This window comes from Empidonax traillii, unplaced genomic scaffold (genome assembly GCF_003031625.1).
Source record: "Empidonax traillii isolate 1590-97213 ecotype Southwest subspecies unplaced genomic scaffold, ASM303162v1 scaffold232:size1090087, whole genome shotgun sequence".
In the NCBI taxonomy this organism is placed as follows: Eukaryota; Metazoa; Chordata; class Aves; order Passeriformes; family Tyrannidae; genus Empidonax; species Empidonax traillii.
Genome location: NW_020955425.1, coordinates 740,833 through 763,735, shown reverse-complemented (window position 1 = coordinate 763,735; position 22,903 = coordinate 740,833). Strand labels below are relative to the sequence as shown.

Below are 22,903 nucleotides of genomic sequence, written 5' to 3'. Positions count from 1 at the left end.
GATTAAGTGGGAGCTAAAATAAACAGTCCTCTGCTTTTTGTAGAAGTCAGTGATTTGCAGTCTTCACCCAGAATCTCTGGGCCTTGGGTTCTGGTGCTTGTACTGTGAGTTGCTGAACACTTGCTGTATCCCAGCTTTTGCCAGGATCATAGAATCATAGAATTAACTGAGTTGGAAGAGACTTCTGAGATCATCAAGTCCAACCCTTGATCCAACCCCACTAGATCATGACAGTGCCACATCCAGCCTCGTCCTAAAAACCTCCAGGGACGGTGAATCCACCACTTCTCTGGGCAGGCCATTCGAATGTCTGATCACTCTCTGTAAAGAACTTCTTTCTAATATCCAACCTAAACCTCCCCTGGCACAGCTTAAGCCTGTGCCCTCTTGTCCAGGATGCTGAAAAAACCCTTACATTTTCTAGATGCTTTTGGCTTCATTCAGTGTTCCTGGGGAGTGTCCATTTTATGTTGTATACACCTCAAAGGTAGTAAAAGTATTAATGCTACTTTTTTTGGCAATAATATTTGTTTGGTCACTGATTGAGTGGATGTTCCTGCTTCCTGTCTACTCTGACTGGAATAGGCTGCCCAGGGAAGGGGTAAAGTCGCCGTCCCTGGGAGTGATCAAAAAGTGTGTAGATGTGGTTCTTAGGGACTTGGTTTAGTGGTAGATTTGGCAGTGCTGGGCTAATGGCTGGACTTGATGATCTTAGACACCTTTTCCAACCTTAATGATTCTATGATTCTGTGCCAGTTTTGAAATAACCTTTCAACTTTATTTTCTTTTCACAGAATCTTGCTGTTTGCTTGATACCTTACTATCTCAGCTGGATTATATCTGTCTGGGGTCAGACTGAACTTCAGTTTTATTCTTGAGCTTTTGACTGCAGGACAGGGAAATGAAATTGTGCTTGAAAAATAACATCACAAAACTTTCTTGTAAGATGCTTTCATTCAGATGACCTACATACTCAGCAACAGCCCTGCTTTTTAGCCATGATGAAGTTGAGCAGAAGCTGTTGGCCTATGCTATTAAATATTTAAGGGGCAAAATCTCTTTTTTTCTCAAATGTTTATGTGCTTACTGTCTGCTGTAGTTGTGGTGCTCATGATTCCTAGACAGCTATAAGTTTCCAACAGTGTGTACAATGTAATAAAGTAGTGGAGGGCTTACTTTCACTTTTTCTTGTAAAAGTGTTACTGCTTAAAGCAGTGTTTAATAAATACATATAATGTAGCCTTTAATTTCGTTGGAGGAATGCTCACCACAGGAGGAACAGAAGACAGTGTATTTGTTTAGTGCTTATCATGAAGGATTTATGACTCTTCCTATAAAGAGTACTGAACCTGTAAAGGAAAACAATGTTATTTCAATTTGGGAACTTACTTTCAAAGTGTAGTTCAGTTTAAATACGTAAACTAAGCATGGAATTAGCAGATCATGGAATCACTCATTGCTTGTATGGAAAAACTGACTGCAATTGCACCCTTGTTTTTAGAAGAATTTGAACATCTCTGTATTTAAAAACAAAAAGACTTTTCCAAATAGTTCTTAACCCCAAATTAGAAGTTTGCCAAAATCTGAAACCTACCTAAACCATTGGCTAAAGATTCACTTCTGAACTGAGGAAAACAGAGCCTGAATTTGTTGCATTGTGTTCATATTTGTTGCAGAAAAGATTATTACAACCCCTTGAATGAAATCACTGCCTCAGATATACTGCATTTGTTGTTTGTATTGCTGGTACCTTGCCTGTCCTTCAAAGGGAATGTGTTCAAACCTGAAATTCAGATTAAAAAACTAACTTTTTAAATTATTTTGAGCAGAACTATGCCATTTTAAGTCTTGGAAAATATATTTCTACTCTTACTAGAAGATTGATGCAATGAAGACTCTTAGTCTATATAAAGATTCACTCTGAACTTATGGACATAGTGAGTTTTAAATACCTCTAGATAGGTTGGTGAAATATATTAGCAGTTGATCTTGTTTACCCTCCCCTTCTCATACCTGAAAAACTTGTCACTAAGTCTGAGCAAACAAAATGACTGGCATTAAAAAGCTAAAAGTACAGAAATATACTTCTGATTTTGAGTTGATTGGAAAGAATTTTATACTTCACATAAATATCCTCTTTTACAATGTGATTTCCTTTCTTTATATAACGTATACTGTAAACTGAGCCATTTTATTCACCAAAATTAGTTTGCTCTTAATCTTTGCTCTGAAGTCTATGGCTCAGGCTTCATAGATGAACTTATTGCTGCCTCTTTATTTTAAAATTCTGCGCTAGCCAAGTAAACATACTTTTATTCATTAACTGGTAATGATTGCCAAAGCATATTTAAAACAAAACATCCACCAAGGTAGTGATTTTTCTCTTTAAAAAATAGCTGCTTGCATTGTGATGTTGAAAGGTTAAGATACGGGTTTTTAAAGCACACTATTGCATACACAGGTATTCACTGACTAAGAGAAGAGTGTGTTGCTTGGAAGCAGGTAAGGATAATTATTCTCTCTGGTCTTCTTGCTAGGCCCCAGTGTTTTACTGAACTCTATAAGTTACTGTGTTCCCTGGAAATCTAAACAGATGTGATCACCAGTTATGAGAGAAAGTTGGTGGTTTGAAGGATTTACTTAGGCTGCAAATTTACTGCATTGCTGAGAATAGTAAGAGCAGTTGGAGATGGCCTTAGGCTTCAGAGGAACAAATACCTGCTAAATGGTGCATGTTGCAATTATTTATTATTGCCAATGAGCTATATGGTGTTTTCTTTTGGCAGAGATTCTGGAGTAATGCAATTGGACATCTGAAATGAGACAATAATATTGAAACTAAAGGAGCACTGTGATGCTTCACTCTCAAGACATGCTCTGCAGTTTTGTTTGTGTTTTTGGTTGGATTTTTTTTGTTTGGGTATGGGGGCGGTCAAGAAAGAAAGTCACCAGTTGCAAAAGAAATGCCTTTTTTTTTTTTTATGGCAGAAGTCTGTTCGCTGTTTGGCATCAGTATAGGCATGAGTAAGTTGCATTCATAGGGAAAGATTTCTATTTTAACTACTTCCAGTTTTAATCCAGCCAGTTTGTAATTTGAATAGCCCTGTGGAGTTCAGTCCTTAATGCTGAAGCATTTAAGATCTGTAAGATCTTTCTAGTACCTATAACTGGTGGAGAAATCTCTGAGCTTCTACTGCATGTCTAGAGAAGAGGCTAATCTTGCTTCCCTGACTTCTATGACTGTTGTGCATTCTTTTCAAGGAAATTCAGCTGTATTCTTCATGCTTTAAAAACCCAACCCCCACTGTTCCCATGTTTGATGAAATTTCCTGGATTGAAGAATGGCAGGCTATTTACAAAGAACTTGTATTGATTTCAGTGTTACTTGTGAAGGATTCTGCTCCTGAAAGGCAGAGCATGCATACCTGTATTAGCTTGTCTCAGAAAAAATGTGAAGGGTCGATCTGCTTTGAAAATAGGTGTTCGAGATCTTTTTAGTAATACCATTGCTGTAATACAACAAAAAAAACATTAGTAAAATGCATCCATTTTCTTTGCATCTTTTGTACAGTGCCCTCAAGCTCCGATGTTCAGTACCTTGAGTTTTGAATTGCTCCTCTGCTTTAACTATAAAACAAAAATTTTATCCAACAGTGAAATCAGTCTGGTTGAATTAATGAGTCCAGAGCTGTGAGACTACATGCAGGTGATTGCGTGTATTTTGATGCTGAGGTGAGTCCTTCTGGCTTTGGATTTCAAAGGTAATGTAATTTTTGATGTCGTTGCAGCCCTAACTCTGCTGAAGTTGTACCATGCTATTGCCGCACCTGTTAGCCAATTCCTGGCTATGCTGTTCTGATGAAAAAGATAAGCAAGGCACAAACGTAGTCCCTCTTCTAATTAGGAGACATGCAGCAGAGAAGTATCTGTCATCCTGGAATTTCCCTTGGCAGAGCTCTGAACAAAACCAAAGTATCCTCAGTCTCAAGTTATAACTGATTTTGCCCTCCCTGTGGGTTAATTATTAGATTAAATAAAGAATCCTTGAGAATTATGATGGCTCAGCTACTTTTAAAACACATCTTCTTTAAATAAATTCTTCCTTGTAGCTATGGTAGTATTAAGAATGCATTGTCAAAACATCCCAATACTAAAACCACCAGATTCGGATTATTTTTTGAGAAGTTAAAACAATGGAATTAATTTGAAGACTCAAGTAAGACACAGTAAAACTAGTTTGAGAGGCAGTGTTTTAATGCTCCTGAAAAAGTGCCTAGTTTAGCCTTTCAAGCCACTATGAAACTAGATCCATAACTTTTAAAGTAAACAAATATATTTTAAAATCAGCTTCTTAGCTTGGTCTGACTGGAGTTAGGGGAAGTTTTGGCATTGATTTCAGTGGGATAAAGGTCTATTACCCTTAGATTGAAGCCATCTAAAAGCTTTTTTGTATAGGGACTACCAGAAAAATTATTAAAAATAATAGAAATGAACATGGTTTCAAAATTTAAAACTACAGCTCTGCAGAAAGGTTAATTGATTACATCAATTTTTTGCTGTGCACCCACCTGTGTACTACACATGTTGGATTCAAAACTGTTTCTGGAGTAATTCTTTAAATACATCAACTCAACTGTGCCCAGGTTCCTTTTGGCATTGTGACTGTGGCATGTTTGAGTGAGGGAGTGTGCACACTGCAGTGATGTTCACTGCTCTATGTGCCTCTTGAATTCCTTCCTGGAAGCAAGGAGGAGAAGTGGGAGAGACTCAGATCTTGCTCTGATCCAGAGTCAGACCACCACTTGTATTTGCATTGTGCCTGTGGAGCGCATCTACAGTTGGCACAGCGCAGGGAAGGAGAAAGGTGAGAGGTGGTTAATGATCACCCAGCTGCCTTGCTGATGATTGAACTGGCTTGAGGGCGAGTTCAGCCTCTTCAGAGAATGTAGTCAGTCCATAGCTGAGATTTTACTCTGAATCTCCCTGTTCACCCAACACCCCAGCTGCTCATGTGGAAATGATCCTGTAGCAGAAGCTACTGCATGTGGTCACATTTCAAAGTATGTAAGAATCACGCCTGTCTTCGTAAAACTTTCCCATCGTTACTTTTAGTGCTATCAAAGAGATCATCTTCAAATCTCATAGCAGTTCAGGTGCTATAGATAAAATATTACTAACCTTTTCTCATTATTTGTTTTTATGATCTGAGTAAACATATTTGACCAACAGAAAAATAAGTGGTTTATTCTCTCAAGCAGCATTTTCCCTGGGTTGATAAAGTTGTTTTTCCTTAGAACCTTTACATGTCAGACTGAGATAAAAAATTAAAGATTCTTATGAGCATTTATGAAGGTAAAATAGAATTATGTTAAATAAAATGTTTAAATTTGGATTAGGCATACCATTAAATGCTACCATGCTTGTTTGCTTTATTTTAAATAAAAGTCTAGTAGTTGATTTAGTAATAGGCTCCAGAAGTTATGTCTGTATATTTGATTTACCTGTAGCTCCTGATGCCTTCGTACCATCTTCTGTTATTTCAATCTCTGCTTTGTGAATAACTTCTGAAATATAAAGACTGTCTTGATCTGCAAAAAATCATGTTAATAATTATTTTCTGAATTCCATTACAAACTTATTTTTAAAAATAATCAGAATGCTTTTACTCTTTTTCCCGCAGAATCTAAGGATCATATGACTGTTAGGTATTTTAACCATCTTTGACTGTTTTCCGCCTGTATGGACAATAGTGGACTGAATGCTGAATGGGAATTACTAGTTTGAGAGGTCTCCAGGTTGTGGTGGAAGGTAATGTTACATGGTGAAAGTAGAAACTAATTAACTTGGTGAGGACAAGGCAAGAACTGAGGAACTGTTGAAAGGAAAATGGCAGAAAAAAAATGCTCTTCAGGAAGAAACAATGGGACTGTGACAAAAAATGGAACTTGGAAACAAAAAATATTTCAGAAAGCTACTGTGATGGGTATTACAAGCCTGCTTCTCTCCAGCTGACTGAGGAGGGCAGAAAGCAGGGAAGGTTGGCAGACTTTTTTTTCTTGTCAAATACTTCTACAAGCCTCATCCTCTGATGGAATCCACCAGGATGCGTACATAGGAAGGAAGCTGCTGAATTATGTTCTTTATGGAGTTAATTTCCTCCAAGCATGTATCTTATTTAAATAGATATTAACTTTTATAAAATACATCCTTGTGCACTTCATCAGTATATTAATATTTGTTTGCAATAAACAAAGCAGCAGGCTTTAAGAAAAAAGTGAGCAGTAAAACTATTTTAATGTGCATCTGTTCGCAGTCTGAGATATAGAACAGCAATAGAACATGGCTATGTTCAGTTTTAAAGGTGACTTGAAAAACTCCATGAGAAATGTGCCTTCTGAGGTTCATCCCAGGAAAGTAATTTTTCTGTAAGAGCAGGTTTGAATTGAAGGAATTTCAGTTATTCACTCTCATGCAGAAGAACGTAGCTGCTCTCTAGCCTGCTCTCACTCTGAATCTTTACTAAGAGCAGAAATGACTAAGGTGAAATTCTTTGTGTTGCTGGAAATAGTCAAAGGAGAAAGAAAATGCATAATTTGGATTCTTTTTGGTTTTAATATTAAATAGGAGCAAAAATCTTCCAAGGAGCAGAAGAATTTCAGGCTTCCAAAACCAAGAGTTTAATCATAACACCAATATTTTAGCAAAGTATAACTTCATCCACTGCTCACTTGCTTAGCAAGATAACATAGCCTGGGCATATACCACTACTGTTTGTAGTATCAGGAGCTGAAATACAGACTTGTTGGTCCAGCATCCCTAACTGTTAAATGACTATTTAAAAACACAAAATAGGATGCTTTAGTACAACTTGCATTCCTAAATTTCTGAGTAAATAACCATTTTCCAGGCCTATGCCATCTTGACAGTTTTAATCTTAGAGGAAACAAAAGGAAAGTGAGCTTAAGACCCGAACAAACCCTGTCCTTTTCAGGTTCCTCTTTTCCACAAAAAGCTCAACATTTTGTCAATTGCCATTGATAAAGTAGAGCAGTTGAGTGTGATCTGTGTTTTAGAGTTGCGCAGAGAAAGCAGTGCAACTAATTCAGAAGACTCAGGTCTACCAAATAATTTACAGATGAGAGTCTACAACTGTTGGGTCAAGGATCATTTTGTATTCAGTCAAGTCTCTTACCTGAAATGCTTTTAAAATTAGCAGTGATGGGATCAAATGCGTCTCTAATTCCCAAGGCAGAAAAAACTGTCTTTAGGTCAAAAAGGCTTTGAATACTGAACCTGAAATTATGATGATAGATTTTATTTAAATGCAGGATTTTCATAGAGTTAAAAGCATAACAGATGCAATTTGTTTCAAGCCTTTCCATTTCATCCATCTATTCCTGTATGAACCCAGTGCATGCTGTCTGATTAAGTGTACTTTGCGGAAAAGCATCTCATCTTCACCTGAAGATGTTAACAGAAGGAATCCCTCACCACCATCTGTTGCAATCAGACTGCCTTTCAGTCTTCTTGACATGTGAACTTCATTTTTCCAAGTTTGGCTATAGCAAGTGGCACTTTGAAACACTTGCCAGTGATTAGCTTGGAGAAAAAGAATATTAATATATACACAGTTTCTCAGTGCTTTATTAATGTGATGAATGCAGTGTAAGAGATGTGTAATGAAGCCCTTCCAAGCTGATCCAATAAGTACAGCCACAAAAGGCTTGCTGCACCTGATTCCTTCTGCTATGCAATTTCATTGGAATAGATGATAGAAAATACCTGCAGGGTGTGCGTGTTTGTTAACAACAGCACATGACTAAAGTGAAAAATAAATGACGTGAACTTGGTTTGTACATGGAAAGATGGGTATGACTATGAGGGTAGGGGGTGTGCACAAGTTCTTTGTACAGTGCCTTTTTGCAGTACACTGACAAGTTTAAAAAACACGATATTGTGTCTTTACAAGTTTGTATATTTTTTTTTCTCCCTTAAGCAAAGAGAAAAATGGAGTGTGGGAAAGGTCCAGAAACATATCTCTTTTAGATCCTTAAAGGACTGTTAACCCCAAACAAATTTTAAGTAAAACCTCGTAGGATCAACTGAAATACTTAGTTTTTTTTTTTAAACAGTACAGAGCATACCACAAAGTCTTGTCATTCCCAGCTCACCTATTTGTGGCTTAAGAAAGGCCATCTCTGATTGTGAGATGAATAACAAAACAGAAAGCATGTCACTTGGTTTTGCTCACACATTGCTCATGAAGGCGCTATCACATGAAATTCTGACAACTGAAGTAGTGAAGCTATCGTGCTAACAGTGCTTACCTAGGTAAAAAAATGTCCATCTTTGTTCTCTTTAAGCTGTTGGCCCAGAGGGTTATGTCTTTGGCAGAAAGGTGAGACTCAATCTGGGACAAAGGTGTTCTTTTGTGGTTGGGAAGCACTAGGAACATGCTGAGTTTCTCCCCCAGGTAGGGTAACTCGACCACACTGAAAGGCTCCAGAGCTGCAGTCTGGAACTGGCCTGTGGGTGGGCAAATGTAGATCTCATTTCATTATTGAAGTGGGAACACATTCCCCTCCCCTCTCCTCCCCACCCCCCCCCAACCCACAACCGTAGCTGGGGTCAGCAGACAGTTCAGAGCAGCTGTGGTAGGATTTAAGGAGTTGTCTGTAGTACATGGGTTCTTGTAGCCAGCTCATGTTACTATTAACTCACAATAGTCTCTCGCCTGAACAGAGCTGATGGTGAGAGAGATGTATGTATATTGGCAGAAAAGTGCTAATGCCAGTAATAGTACCCGAAGCACTGCCTCAACAGGGCATGGGCATTTTATTACTTTCTCATATAATAGCTGTCCTTCTTGCTCAGAGTTTAAAAAATATTACCAAGGCACTGACAATAACTATAATGACTCTTCCTGCAATGCATGTTCTTTGACTAAACATGCAATTTTATAATATCTTTCACTAAAATTAGTGCTGATAGAAGTTACAAAAACAAAAAGAAGTATCTTATTTAATTAACTGAAATCTACTTTGCCTCATATTTCTGTCTTTGTGACCTTTAAAAATCAGTTTTAACCTTATCTCAAGAAGCAAATGGTTATAGTAAACAATAGTTTATGCTTATTTAAGCATCATATTTATAATTTGATTCTACTCCTTCTTCACCTGGCTGTAGTAGTTGTATCTTCAAGGTGCTCACACTTGCTGAACCAGGGATTGTAAATAACAGAATATATGTAGCTCATGTTCATAATATCTAAATGTTTGGTAATATGTTCATATAGCTATAGGATGTCTGAAATACTTAGTGTACAATATTTTGTTAGATTTTGCAGATATGGACTAGATAGGATTCATAAAGTGTTGATTATTCTGCTAGATTAAATCTTAGACTCTTAGATGAGCCCTCCTGCCTTGCAACATGGAGAGAGAATTGCTCTGTTAAACCAACTCCCAGCATGTGGATCATTTGCTGGGAAAAGATGTTCTGGTTTCTAATGGGCAAACAAGGAAGATTTACATTTGTAGTGCACTGGGCATGAGTGGTTTAATATGCAGGCATGCTGATATTTTGAAGTCAGCACATTCTGTGCAAAGGTTATACAGTCCTTATTTGTTAATTAGAAAGAAAATCAAAGACTTTATATTATTGAGTCAGAGCATTTAGCGTTCCTTGCTTGAACTGATTTTGAGCATCCCATAAGGATTATACATATGCTAAATTAGAATTCAAATGTCGTTTACAAATTGCTTGGAAAAATGAATATGTAAAATAGCTGCAGTGTTTAAGAGGCATGTGTAAACAGTAATGTTGACATTTTCTTAGAGCAGTGTTACTTGTCCCCAGGCTGGTTTGTTCTGCGTGGCAATGTTAAAAGGATAAACAATGTTGTAAAAGCTGCAGCTGATAGTAGGTTACAGTTAATCTTTCTCACTCTGTGCTTCGTATCCTGGTGGGAGACAGCTACTATCACTTAATAATGACGAAACTTATCTTGGGTCTCTATTTAGTTGTACTGAGCCAGTCTTTTGCATTTGTTTCAAACTGATTTGTTAGAAATGTTTCTGGCATTTTTAGAGACAAAGAGGGAATTGGCCCAATCAAGTCTGACAATCAGCAAATTTTAAACGATGCCTTTCATTTTACCTTTTCTTAAAAGTCTCTCCAGCTGCAGAAAGCTCACTTACTTCAGGCTGGATTAGTATTTTGGCTAACTTTCCTTTTCCATGCAAATATTTAGTGCTTCAGCTACCTACTTAAGGACAATAGGATGGAGTTCTTGTGTTTAGGCAAGTAGTCAAATAAGAACTAACAATTTCTCATCAAGTTTGCAAGGATTCTGGTGCAAATATAGGGTCAGACAATGCAGTTCAGCTGCTGAATTCCTGGTCATTGGCTTTCCATGGCTATACCCACTTGTATAAGCACTGGCAGCCTCCTGACTTCTGTTGTTTTGGACCTCTCATTTCTTTATTTCACTTTACTAAAAGAGAAGCTTCAGAGAAAAGGTCCATTCTTAAGGCAATAGCTGTATTTGGGGAGCTTCTTTTGCCATGTGCTTCTGAAATACATGATGCTCACCAAGTATGTTCTCAAGAAACCTGTTTGTTTATCTCTTAAAGCAATGAAGGGTAAGGCTATTCAAGACATCATGGGTAGCAAAAGCCATGAGCTGGTAATACAAAATCACCCAGGGCTGAAAAATCAAGTTGATATAGTAGTTCATGTTGCTCAACAACAAGGAAGATGAGGTATAGGGTTTTGGAAAGGGAAGCTGCACTCCTCAGCAAAGTAGTTTAACTTGTAAAAGGTTCAAATGTAAATAGGATGGGAGCGCTTCAAGTCAGAGATGTGAATGCAGTCAGGAGCAGGCAGTCCCAGCAGGAGGAAGAAGTAGTGGTGGGCACACCATGAGTGTCTGGGAAGAAGAGACGGCACAAAGAAAGATGTAACTGTAAGGTCAAACTTGCAAAGACCAGAAGAAATGTTTTATTGACCAGGTGAATTATGGTTCAGAGATAAAAAGGCATAGAAATAATGAGCTGCCATCTGCCTGCTTGATGTGACTGTTGCACAGCAAAGGAAAATGTTTTAGCCATATAAGCTATTAAGCCATATAAGCTATTAGATATTTTTTTAGATTCCTGCCAATTATTTGTTGGTGCTGGTGGCAAAGGAGTAATCTGATAACAGAGCAAAAGATAATGGTGAGGTTCCTAATGGAAATGAAGAAAGGAGTAATTACACTATCAGACATGGAAACAAAGTTCACATTACTTCACATCAAAAGTTCACATCACATTAGAGAGATGAATAATGATCTGGAGCCTGGGTGATCACCACGCCAAAAATATGAGAAGAACTTTGATGTAGAATTGCAAACGAGCAAAATTTTTAATAGACTGTAATTCAGTTGTTTCCCATGATTGGAAAAAAGGAGTCAGTTTATAAAGAAAAAGAAAGTAATCTGGGAAGTTGTAGAAAGTACTCTGGAGAAAAGAATAATCAAATCACAGAGGGAAATAGAAAATGAGATAAATTGCAATAAAAAATAGACTAGCAAACAAATCTATTGCTTCAATAACTAATTTGATAAAAACTCATAGATCCAGCCATCTAGTTTTAGATAGAACAGTAAACATAATTTTACTGTGGCACTATTTACAGGTAAAAGTGATGGCAATTAGAGCAGGCAAAGAAAAGCAGCACACAGACAGTTGAAGCAAAAGTGGGGCTCCCAGGTTGAAAAGAGTTACTAGTGGCTTTCCAAAGTATTGTCCGCACTGAAGACTTTCATCGAAGACAGGGATTTGCCATGATGACTAGAGTGGTGGAAATCAAATGGTGGTTCAAAAACACACAAGGAAGGAGATACATGCATGTGGAGATTTCCCTCCCCTTGATTTACCTAGGACTCATCAGCTGGAAAAAAGGGCAAAAAGGAAAAAGGCCCAGGTGGGGCCAGCCTTGAGTAACCACTCTGAGCTGGTTCTGCACTACACTATGCAAGGTACTTTTAGGAAGACATAGAAATACTAAAGTCATTTTAACAAACATGAATATAGCTTCATTAAAAGTGTTGTTTACATTCCTGATCATTCTCAAGAAAGATTGATTTAAATTTGGAAAAGTGCAAAAAAAGAACTAGCAGAGAATTGGAGCCTGGTTTTTGAATAGCTTAGAAGAGCCAGCTTCTTCAGCTTATCTGACAGGAAATTGAGAGGCAGCTTGGTAACTTGCAAATGACATTTGGGAATAAATATCAAAGCTGAAGAGAAACTATTTAACTTAAAGCTGGCATGATGTTAAGGGATATAAATTGGTCTTGAAAAAATTTGGACTTGGAATGAGGAAGGTTTTTACCCAAGTGCACTTCTGAAATTTAGGGTAGAAGGGAGAGGAGATTTTTATATTTTTGAAAGAGATTGTATAGCTAACTGGCATAATTCCTGTAGGTAGAAAATTAAGCCTGCAGCATAAGTCCTCTTGTCAGCAGCCCACATACATCAAGCCTTTGAAAGTAGCCTACACTGAGTTCATATGGTATAAAAATAAAAGTTTGACCTATATTTATACTGGTTTAAGTCCATGCTGAAATCATGCACTGATTTGGTTTAAGCACCATAAAAAATTATTTTTTCTTGCAGAATTTGGCCCTGAAGATCTGCAGTTTTACCCTAAAGTCTTGGAAACAGGCTGTGACTAGAGACAAGAAGGGCAGGTGTGTAGTGCTGGTATTCCTGGTTATGCCATCCTCCCTCTGGTGCTCACACACTCAAACAACAAGCAGGGATTAGGTTGAGGGGCCAGAAAATTTTTTATCTACCCCACAAATCTAATTGGCTTGATATGGTTTTAGTCTTAACTACCCCTCTGTCATAGGGTCAAATGTGCTTCCCATGGTCCTCCTTTCCGAGGCAGCTTTATTTAACAAGCTCCATGCTATTGTAAAGGACTTTCTACACGGTGGTACCCTCAGTCTCCTATGTTCCTTTCTCCTGGTTCATTATCTTTGTGCCTTTTTGTTGTTTGCTACAGCTGACGAGTTTGTTATGGATTGGTGGAGGTGTGTTGATCTATGAAGAATGGGACAGGGACAGTAGATATTTTAGGAACCATTCTGAATGCAGAATCTGTTTAGTCAATGCCTGGGATTATATGGAGTCAAGTTGGCCACCTAGGTGGTCTCTTCATTTGATGGGATTTCTTCTGAGACTTCTCTAAGCTGTGAAAATAACACTATCTTAGCGTGTTATTTGTGGGAAATACATAAATAAAGCTGTTCCAGGTTGTACAATAGCTCAAATCTGGATTAAGGACAGTTACCGTAATTAACTTCGGCTGTATGATGCATTGTGGGCACTTTCAGGGTTGAGCCCTCTGATGTGGTAAAAGGCAACATCTGAGTGTCCACAAGAGAAAACTTCTTTTGCCACGTGCTTCTGAAATACATGGTGCTCACCAAGGCAACCTGGCTGAGCGACGACCCAGCAGTCTCCAATGGCACGCCACGCACATCCCCATCTGCATGGAAAAGAGACAGGGAGAGGGACACACCATCCTACTTGCCCAGGCCTAAAGGCCAGACTGTGTGACTAAATAAAGCAAATCAGGACTGCTCTCCACCCCTAAGGGCAAGAGGCAAAACTCATAAGGCACCGGTAATCCTCTACCTTCCCCTTCCCACATGTACATGGACCTCATCTGGATTGCCTGCTGGTCCATGCTCTCCCCAGAGCTGAGTTTGAGCTGGGCAGTGTTGAGAGTCAAAGCTGTGCCATCACTGTGCTACTTGCTGAGCAGTGCAGATGATGGCAGCCCAGTGCTCAGCACCATACCCTGGCTCCAACTGCTTTTCTAGGTCAAATGTGCCCGGGTGTACCTCAGAGTTGTTCATCATTAGTACCAGAAATACCTCATGGCATAACTACAGATTGCTTTATGGAGCAACTAAGTCAACTGGAGCTTATATCCTAATTTTCCCCTTCTCCTCTTTACTTGTCAGTTCAACTGATTCTGCTTTGGATATCTCAAAGATTTCTGAAAGAGTGATCCGCTTTTAATTCATTGATACTGCATGTGAGCACTGCAATATGACCTCCCATTTTAGTACTTGCTTCTAGAGCAATACATTTCTGTCATGGAGCTGGATCACTTTTTAGCGTTCACTTGAGAAGGACAGAATTTTTTTTTTCATTAGTTTCAACAGCTTTAATGTGTGTATTTAACATTACCTCACATGTTGCTGGCCAAATTAACATTCACATAACTTAAGTTGATGGGGCAAATCAAGGACTGATTTGCTCTGCTGCTTCTAAAGACTTTCTTTTCCAATTATTTTTTTCATTAACACAGAATTTAATTTCATTACTTTTCTTGCTTATGTGGAAAGTAAATTCTTTTTATTTCCTATTTTGACTTTTTAAACTCAGATTCTGACTGCTGAGCTTATGGCCCTCCATGTTCCCCATAGCACCATGAAAGCATTCGGTGCCATAAACATGGTCCCTGGGGAATTTGGCTGTTCCTCATTAAAAGTGAAAACACTGCAAAGGACTGCCATTTTAAAAATTAGAGGAACAAGGCCAAGTGGTTACCAGCTTGATACTGCAAATGTATACTCACAGGTTCAGGCCTATTCCCACTCTTTCATCACATTAAAAATGAGTGTCAGCACAAGAATTAGATTTTCTGGCCTTCAGCCTTGGTTTGGACAACTCAGAGTATGGCAAAAAAACTGTACTTGGTTAAATGCAATTTCTCCCATCACTCTTATTTTACTTTTATTCGTGTGCGTTCTTGTGGGTTGCTGTGTTACCTGCAAGGTTACTGGTGATCCATTCCTGTATTTGGGCCGCGGTTCTGTTGGGGTCAGTAAAGTTGGTTTGCTGCAGGCTGCTGTTCGCCCAGCGTGCAGCGTGTGCAGCAAAGTGGGGCGAGAGCTGCACGCCAGCATCCACAAAGAAGGAACACGCCAGCTGAACCACCGTGCCTTGGCTTGAGTCGGTCGCTCCCTCATACACCGTGCGCAAGAAGTCCTGCACGCTTTGATCTGCCAGGCAAGAGAGAGGGAGAAACTGCAACTGCCATGTTGAGGTTAAGGATTGCCCCAGGGCTCCGCAGCTCTCAGCTCCAGTGCTGACACCGGTGTCCTCTGATTGCTGAAGCACCATAACAATGGAAGCACCCTTGGCTTTATGGAGTATTACTGTCAAGTGCTGCTGCTGAGGGCGGTGATGCTCTAGGCATGGTATAAAGCACTCTTCACGTTGCTGTAGAAATCACTCTAGTGCAGATGTGTCAAGCAGCTGATCTCACTTCAGGTTCACACCTCTATGCAAACACGCTTCTGAACAGTTCTATAAGGTACATTATTTTTTGGTCTTGGGCCCTCTCTGAGTTCCCATTAGTGGGATCTAGTACCTCTCTCTTTCCTTCTCTTGCTATTATCCACCTATCCCAGGAAAGGCATCTCCCTGACAGCCCCAGGTCAGTCTCTGCCCCTCTTGGACCCTATTGTTTTGTTTCTTGAAGGATGGTATCCCAAACTGGTCCAGTATTGCTGATGAGCCTTGGCAATGCTAAACAGAACTGATGGTTGCTTCACATGTGTTACAAGTGACTTGTCTATACAGCCCACAACAATGTCTGGTTTTTTTTGAAGTAGAATTGTATTTCCCATTCAACACTATTTTTTGACTCATGGTTCCCCAATTTGAATGGTTGATTATTCCTTGTAAATGTAGAATTTTACACTTTCCCTCACTGAATTGTGTCCTATTCAGTTCACACGTTTCTCTGGCTTTCCAGGATCCTTTTAAATACTATTCTAGTCCTCCAAAATGCTTGTAGCAATTACAAGCTCAGTGTAATTCCAAAATTCAATAATGTATTCTTTGGTTTGCTGTCTACCAATGGAAATAGTTGAATAATGCCCTGGTCTCCTCTTTCTGAAAAGCTCATAGTTGTTCAACAGTGGTGGCTTCTGTGATGGATACATAGCTGAGGTGTGAGCCCAGAAGGAACATAAGTCCTGAAAACGCAGAGAATCCTGTCTTTTTAGAATCACTGAGTTCCCATAGACTCCCTTGAAGGGTGATTTAGGAGCCTTTATTTTTCTCAATTGGAATGACTTGTGATTGAATGGTTCATGACAAAGTGACCTCATGAGGCCTGGGACTCTCACCCCATCCAAACAATGTTTATGGGGTCTGTATCGAATCTCCTCAAACTTCCTGTGTTTGCAGTTCAGCCCCTTTCCTATATATCTTCTTGTATCTTGGAGGAGACTTGCCTGTGTCCATATAATAAAAGTCTTGTTGAGATTGCTACTTGCCTTTAAGACATTTTCAGCTGTAACTAAGTTTTCTATGTGGACTGGGAAATGTTTGGAGTACTGCTTTTCTTTAGCAAGACACCAGTGCCTTTTGGCTTTGTGGGATCACCAGGACCTTTCTGATTTCTGTGGGTATGGGCAGAGCAGGAGGGAAGTCAGACAGGACTACCATCTGGGACATGGGTGTTTTGGGGTGGCTAACCAGAGAAGTGAATCCCACATGGACTGACCTTTCCAGGCTAATCAAGTTAAGGGCCTCAGGTCAAGGGCAGGATCACTATGAGACTCCAGCTGCCAGACAGGTCATCAGGAGACTTTTACTGCATTGTTTCAGATTCTCGTGGGGCAAAAGACGAGTTTCTCATCTAATGATTTCTGTCACCTGAGAATCCAGAGTGTGTTTTCTGACCTAATAGTGCTACTCTAATAACCTGGAGGAAGACTTATCACCTATGGGAAGTTTGATATTAAAATTTGATTCTATTAATGTTTAAGGGATAAAATATTGAACTCCTTGAACAGATGTCTAGAAAACTCACATAATCTGAGGTGTAAAGTGCTTTCCTTGTGTGTTCTGCATTAGTATGGGAGCATCTGGCAAGCTCCCTGGAAGATGTGAAAAATTAAGGATGGCAAACTGGAAGTAGATGTGAATGTGAGGGGTAGTATCCCAGACTTGTAACTTCCCCAAAGTGCTTAGCTAACCGAAGTCCTGAGTTCTTACTTGGAGAACAGCTAAAAGTTGCCTTAAAATACTCTATTGTTGATAAAATAAATCATCTAGGAGAAAGCATTTTAAAGCACGTCATTTTGTTTGTGCTGTCTAGAGATACATCCCTTTTATGCATTGTTTTTCTTAGTATTAGAATAAAAGTGAAGAAATCTTCCAAACATTGAAAGAAGATTACAAGTGCATGCAAGAGCAGATTCTCCGTGAATAGTGAATAAACCATCAATGTTTTCATTGTTTTCAGCCTGCTAAGGTTTTAACCTCATCCTTCGTTATTGTTTAGGGCAGACCAACAAAAACATTGATGCAAACACCTAGTTGAAGAAAGGGATTTTATCACATATGCATACCCATATAATTTGGTTTTACTCATCTGATAGGAAATTTCATCTAAGTATTTGATTTATTTATTTGACTAATTTATTTGATTTAGACCATTTGAGGAACTGGTTTCCTTCCCCATTACGGGAAATATGCTATTATAACCAATAGCAATAGATCCCATCCTACTTTATTTTCACATTTATGCATTATTATTACTGAAAGCCAAAGCTCATGTGGCTTGTGCCACAGACAGCTAAAATGGAGATATAATGTCTGCTTGCTATGATGTAGCATGTGAGAAGAGAGCATAAAAGAGCTAGCAAGTCATTAACAACCTCTGCACTTCTCTTTGTTACATTTTCTGTGGAGATGTGTGCTTGAATTTCACTGTGATATGTTATTCTTTAAGGTTCTTTCTTTATAACTGAACCCTTAATGACCAGAAGTATCGAGCAAAGCATAACCCTTATATGAATTAATGTTGTTTAGGAACTGAAAATTTACTTCGAATTTACTGAAAATTTTCTTGAAAATTTATTTATTTACAGGTATAGGAGTCTTATAGGCAAGAGTTCATTGTATCAGCTGCTCGTAATATAGATGCACTGTTCCTATGTCAGTACATGTAGCTGATGGCTGTATCTTGATTTATCAGCCAGAGTTAGCTTACTGCTGTGTTGGTTTTGAATATTAATCTTGTACAGAATGGTGATGGTAACTAAGTCAGGTTACAGCACAGGAAGATGAAATTACTGTTGGTTTTATCTTTAGTTTTTATTCCTTGAAAGTGAATTTTATGCTGAGAAATAGCAGTGTCATGTCTATACATAAGTCTTGTATATAAGCTGCAAATTTTGAAGATGAGGCAGTCATCTGCTTTTCATAAACATTCTGCCCATAATGTAAAATAGTTTTTGACATGTGATGTGAGATGGTAGGATAATCCAAAGCTAAAATGAAAACAGCATCCTTAAATTAAGCTGACTTAATGCTGGATTTAAAGACATCTGTCTTTCCCACATCCCTTCCAAATTCCCAGTGAGTTTTATTTTCGCCTGCTTTCAGGGAAAGATGCAACTGCACCATCCATCTGTCAATGTGTATCCCTGTCTGCCAATCTCCTTCTGATAACTTTTCATCTTTTTGGCCAGTTGTAATAACATCGTAGGTCTTAAAGATAATTCAGCTTCTACAGCTTTCATTTGTTAATGGATGGGAGAGAGAACAACTCTCCTCTGCCTGGCACCTCTTTGCAGAACACACAGGGGAGAACACAGCAAGGTGGACACGATGAACCTCTAGGAAATCTGGAGCAATTCTGCTGTTCATGGAAGTGGCTTTTCTAAATGTAGCTGTAGTTTTGTTCTGTGAGTAAGCACTGATTCAGGAAAAAGTGGAACAATAACACATATATCAGCTACTCCTTTGAGTTTCCTTTGTCCAGATGATACCTGCCTATCAAAGATGGAGAAAACACCCCTAAACTAGATCTTGCAGTGAGACAAAAAATGGAAGTTTAGTATGACGTGTCCCATTTCTGCCTCCTTATTAAGCTGTGAATTTATTAAAAAATGTAGGACAATATGTATTTTTTTTTAAGCAGTACATACCATGAATGTTGTATCCTAGGGCATCCTGCAGCTCTGTAAAGGTATTTCCTTGTGCTCCAAACTGCAGCAGCTCCAAAGAAACAGCCACACTTGCTGGAGAGACTACCAGATTTGTTCTATTCTCTGCTTCAGATACATGCCTGTAGAGCCTGATGGCAAATTCAGTTTTCAGCTCTTTCAGCTCATCATAGGAGACACAGTTTCCTTTGGTTAAGCAGCAAGCAGACAGGATAAATGCAGAGAAGAAAATGGGCAACATGGAGGCAAGCTGGGAACACTCTCCACCAGCTAATCATACCTGCAATTAATAACACAGATATATTTAGGAAAGTAATAGGCTGAGAGACAGAGAAACTTTCTCATTCCATCAGTGCTGAGATATCACTGGCAATAGTAATGATCACTATTAAAATACTTGTCCAGGTCTACTCAGTATCTGTTGTCATTAAAAAAAAGAAAAAAAAAAAAAAAGGGACATGCTGATGACTCTGTTGACTAACAAGGATTGAATTTTCCAGAATGCTGCAGCATATAGGATGGTTGGACATTACAGAGTCCCTTGTCTCCCTTGTGTGGAGACAAAGAGCCCCTTGGTTAAAAAGTTAGCTACCTGAAGACATGATGACTGCACTGAGGTGCAGTCTCCAAGCTGCTGGGAACCCACAGCTTCTTTCTGTCCCCAACTCCCCCAGAAGAAAGGCCACCCCTCATGAGGTGCAGAAGTCTAACTGGAGGCTCCAGGCTGGGCTTTAGATCCGAATTTGCAAAAGGCTGGCTTCAAATTTCCCCGCAGATATTCCTCCTATGAAATTTATCCCAGTGAAAATAAGGTTGTATTTGCAAAAGGTTCTGGTGCTTGCAGCACAAAATCATCATGTCGTATTTTTTTTTTTTCTGAAATCAAGAATTCGTCAACTTTATATAAAGAGACACTTAAGATTCATATTAGAAGGTATAATGCTAAAATGACAGAATAGCTTTCCTTACAGAATTTCACCTTCTGAAGATTGTATGCAAGTATATTTTAAAAATTACTGCACCTTCTTTCACCTCAGGATTTTCTACAAATCTTTCTCCATGCCCTTTGCTCTAGAGAACACCTCTAATGCTTTGCATTTACTCACAGTTAGCTCTGTTAAATTGTCTTGCCTTTCTGTGTCCTTCTGTGTGTCTGAATGGAAGCTGTCTATGAACGTCTTGTCTGTCTCCTTCTTTAATAGGTAGTGGAGTAAAGACTAAGTCATGAGACTGCATTTAAAGGGATAGTCAGTGATCAGAGTCTCTGTCGGCGATGTCTGTACCACTCTGTCCAAATTCCTGTAGGCTACAAGCTCTATGGAGAGCCAGGCAAAGCAGCATGCCACTGACCAGCAAATCCATGGCAAGGAACAAAAAGGTACACATGGAGATAGAGTCAGCAGCTTCCTTGCAAGCCCTACTCGAGCCTCATGAGACTTGTGACCTGCTGGTACCGAGCAAGGCATCTCCTATCTCTCTTCCCACCCCCCTCCTTCTTTTATATGAATTCCATTGATTCCTCTGCCACAAAGGGGAAGAGAAAGGGCTCTCTGTGTACCAGGCACACAGCTATTTTTTTACCCCCACTTTGAAAACTTATTCAGAAATCCCATGCAATTAAAATGTCTTTATTTCCCCCTTCTTTTTAATTAATGCCATCCCAAATAACAAGATTTTCTTTTACTCTTTAGTTTCCAGAAGGAAAGAAACAACAACATGGTGCACTTGAAGGAGGTGCTTTGAATGGACCAGAAGCAGAAGAGCTGTGGCTGTGACTGCTTTAAGAGCAGTTGTAGCTGTTCATGGCTTTCTTCGTGTGATGGGGTTAAAAATCCTCCCCCTCACATTCACAGGTTCAGCCTCACAGGTTCAGCCTCACAGCTTCACAATGCCAGTTAAAGAAAGATTTGGGCTTAAAAATTAATGTAAAACTGCAGTTTATTGGTCTTCACAGAGTTTGACACCATATATATATATATATATATATATATATATATATATATATATATACTTAACTGCTTTACAACATACATTCCTGTTGGAAGAAGACATTGGGAAAAAGTTCATTACAATCAAGCAATAATTTAGGTGCAACTGTTTTATTCTTAACAGGTAAGGAACAGCTTCACAATGGAATTAGGACCCAAATGAGAATGAAGCAATGGGCCTCCCTTCCTCTGTACTTGTGCTGTTCCTCTCTTTCTGCTGTTTTGAGAAGACATCAGAACAGATATGGATACTGGGGTCTGTTTTTTAAGATCCTGGGCTTTAGACCACATTCCTGCTAGGACCAATGAAGGGGAAAAGCTTGGTCAGTCGCAGCCTAGTACAACAGGCAGGGATGTTGCTTTTGCTAGGGATTTCAATAAAGTATCCTTATGCTGAAAATTACATTTGAGCTTAAGAGTTTGGCTGAATGAGGACCTCTCTGTTGAAGTTATCATTAACAGTGTCCACTGGACTGGAATTGTATTCGGAGGGAAGGAAACAGAGACCACCAAGTGATTTCTCAAAGGGCTCAGAGCTGTCAACAGATAAATTAACTGTGGTCACTGGTGAGGACTATACAGGTGGATTTGATATGATGTTCCCAGAGGCTCCAAACCCGATAAGACATTTCCTCTGTGCCCTGCTTGATACTCTCCTATGGATTTATTATGATTTAAAAGTAAGATAAGGAGTCCCTGGAGGTTTTAGGCATGATTGTCAAAAATTAGCATTCAACTGCCATTTTGCAAAAATGGTACTATCACATTTGTGATATGTATTTATGGAAGATGTAATTGAAAATTGCACCTGGTATGAATGTTGTGTAGAGCAGCATAGTTTCAGTGGGAATGGGTAATATATGTTCTGGGTCTTGTCTCATCACAGAGGGGAACTTAGAAATTGGGGAGGTTGTTTCAAATCCTCCCTCTCTGCACATACTTTAGGAAAGGAAGGATGTGGAGGAACCTTAGCAGCAAAAGCAGTGTTTGCAGACAAGGAGAGAGGACTTAATAAAACTAAAACTGGATCAACACTGTACAAAGCAGCCATGGGAAATAAGAAATGTGCTTTACATATAATAAAAAGAAAAGAAATCCTTTGGTGAATGACGAGAAAGATAGAAGGCACTGGAGTAAGAAAGAAGTAAGAGTCAGTGAAACTACTGTGACTAAAAAAGAAGTCATAAAATACTGGAGGAAGGTTGTGAATATTTATCATAATCAAGGTCAGAAAAAAAATTCTCACACCTGTTCACTTTAGCAACCCAAGTTTTAAGTTTTTATTCCCAAGACTGAGATCCAAGGTTGACAGCTAGGTGTCTGTGGAGAAGCTGGTGCCACATGAGGATGAGCCTGAAAACTGAGTTTGCCAAGTGAGTCCATGGAGCCAGGAACTGAGCTGTCCAAATGAGTGGAGTTTGGGGGGGCCTGAAAATCAAATAAGCTAATTACAGAAATCCTGTGTTAGAAATAGAGGTGTCCTGGACCTACTGATGTAGTAGGGTTGGGCTGCTTCTGAGAAAGGGAGTTTCTGGGACTTTGTAAAGGATTTCGGCTTTTTTTTTTTTTTTTTTTTTTAAGCATCTTCCTACCTGCCTGTGTCCTAGTTTAGGCGTTACATCCTTCTTTGGTCTTAATCTGGCTATGCATCACAATGTACTGAGAAAAGCACTGATACATTTTCTGGAAATAATTTTATTTTTAAGATAACTCCTCAAAGCCAGAAAGGGGCAGAGGTTGCAGCTGTATTTTGAGAAATGGTTTTTCACACTGAGATAACTTAGACTGCCTCTGAGGGAACTGAGAAAAGGCATAAGCTGAGGATGTCTGGAGAAAACACAGCACAGGGATGTGTGTGTAGGAACCTGGATCACAGAATCCTGTG

The 22,903-nt window shown here is 39.1% G+C and overlaps 1 protein-coding gene across 1 annotated transcript; it reads right to left on the bottom strand.

The window, feature by feature from the left end:
* Positions 1 to 3,380: 3,380 nt before the first annotated feature.
* Positions 3,381 to 19,271, bottom strand: SERPINE3 (serpin family E member 3). Its single transcript, XM_027888164.1, has 7 exons — positions 19,013 to 19,271; positions 14,831 to 15,064; positions 13,339 to 13,536; positions 8,328 to 8,526; positions 7,193 to 7,293; positions 5,502 to 5,588; positions 3,381 to 3,509 (listed from the first exon to the last, which is right to left on the bottom strand). Exons 1-7 carry the CDS (start codon positions 19,269 to 19,271, stop codon positions 3,382 to 3,384), a joined length of 1,206 nt encoding a protein of 401 aa, XP_027743965.1. The 3' UTR covers position 3,381.
* Positions 19,272 to 22,903: the final 3,632 nt, after the last annotated feature.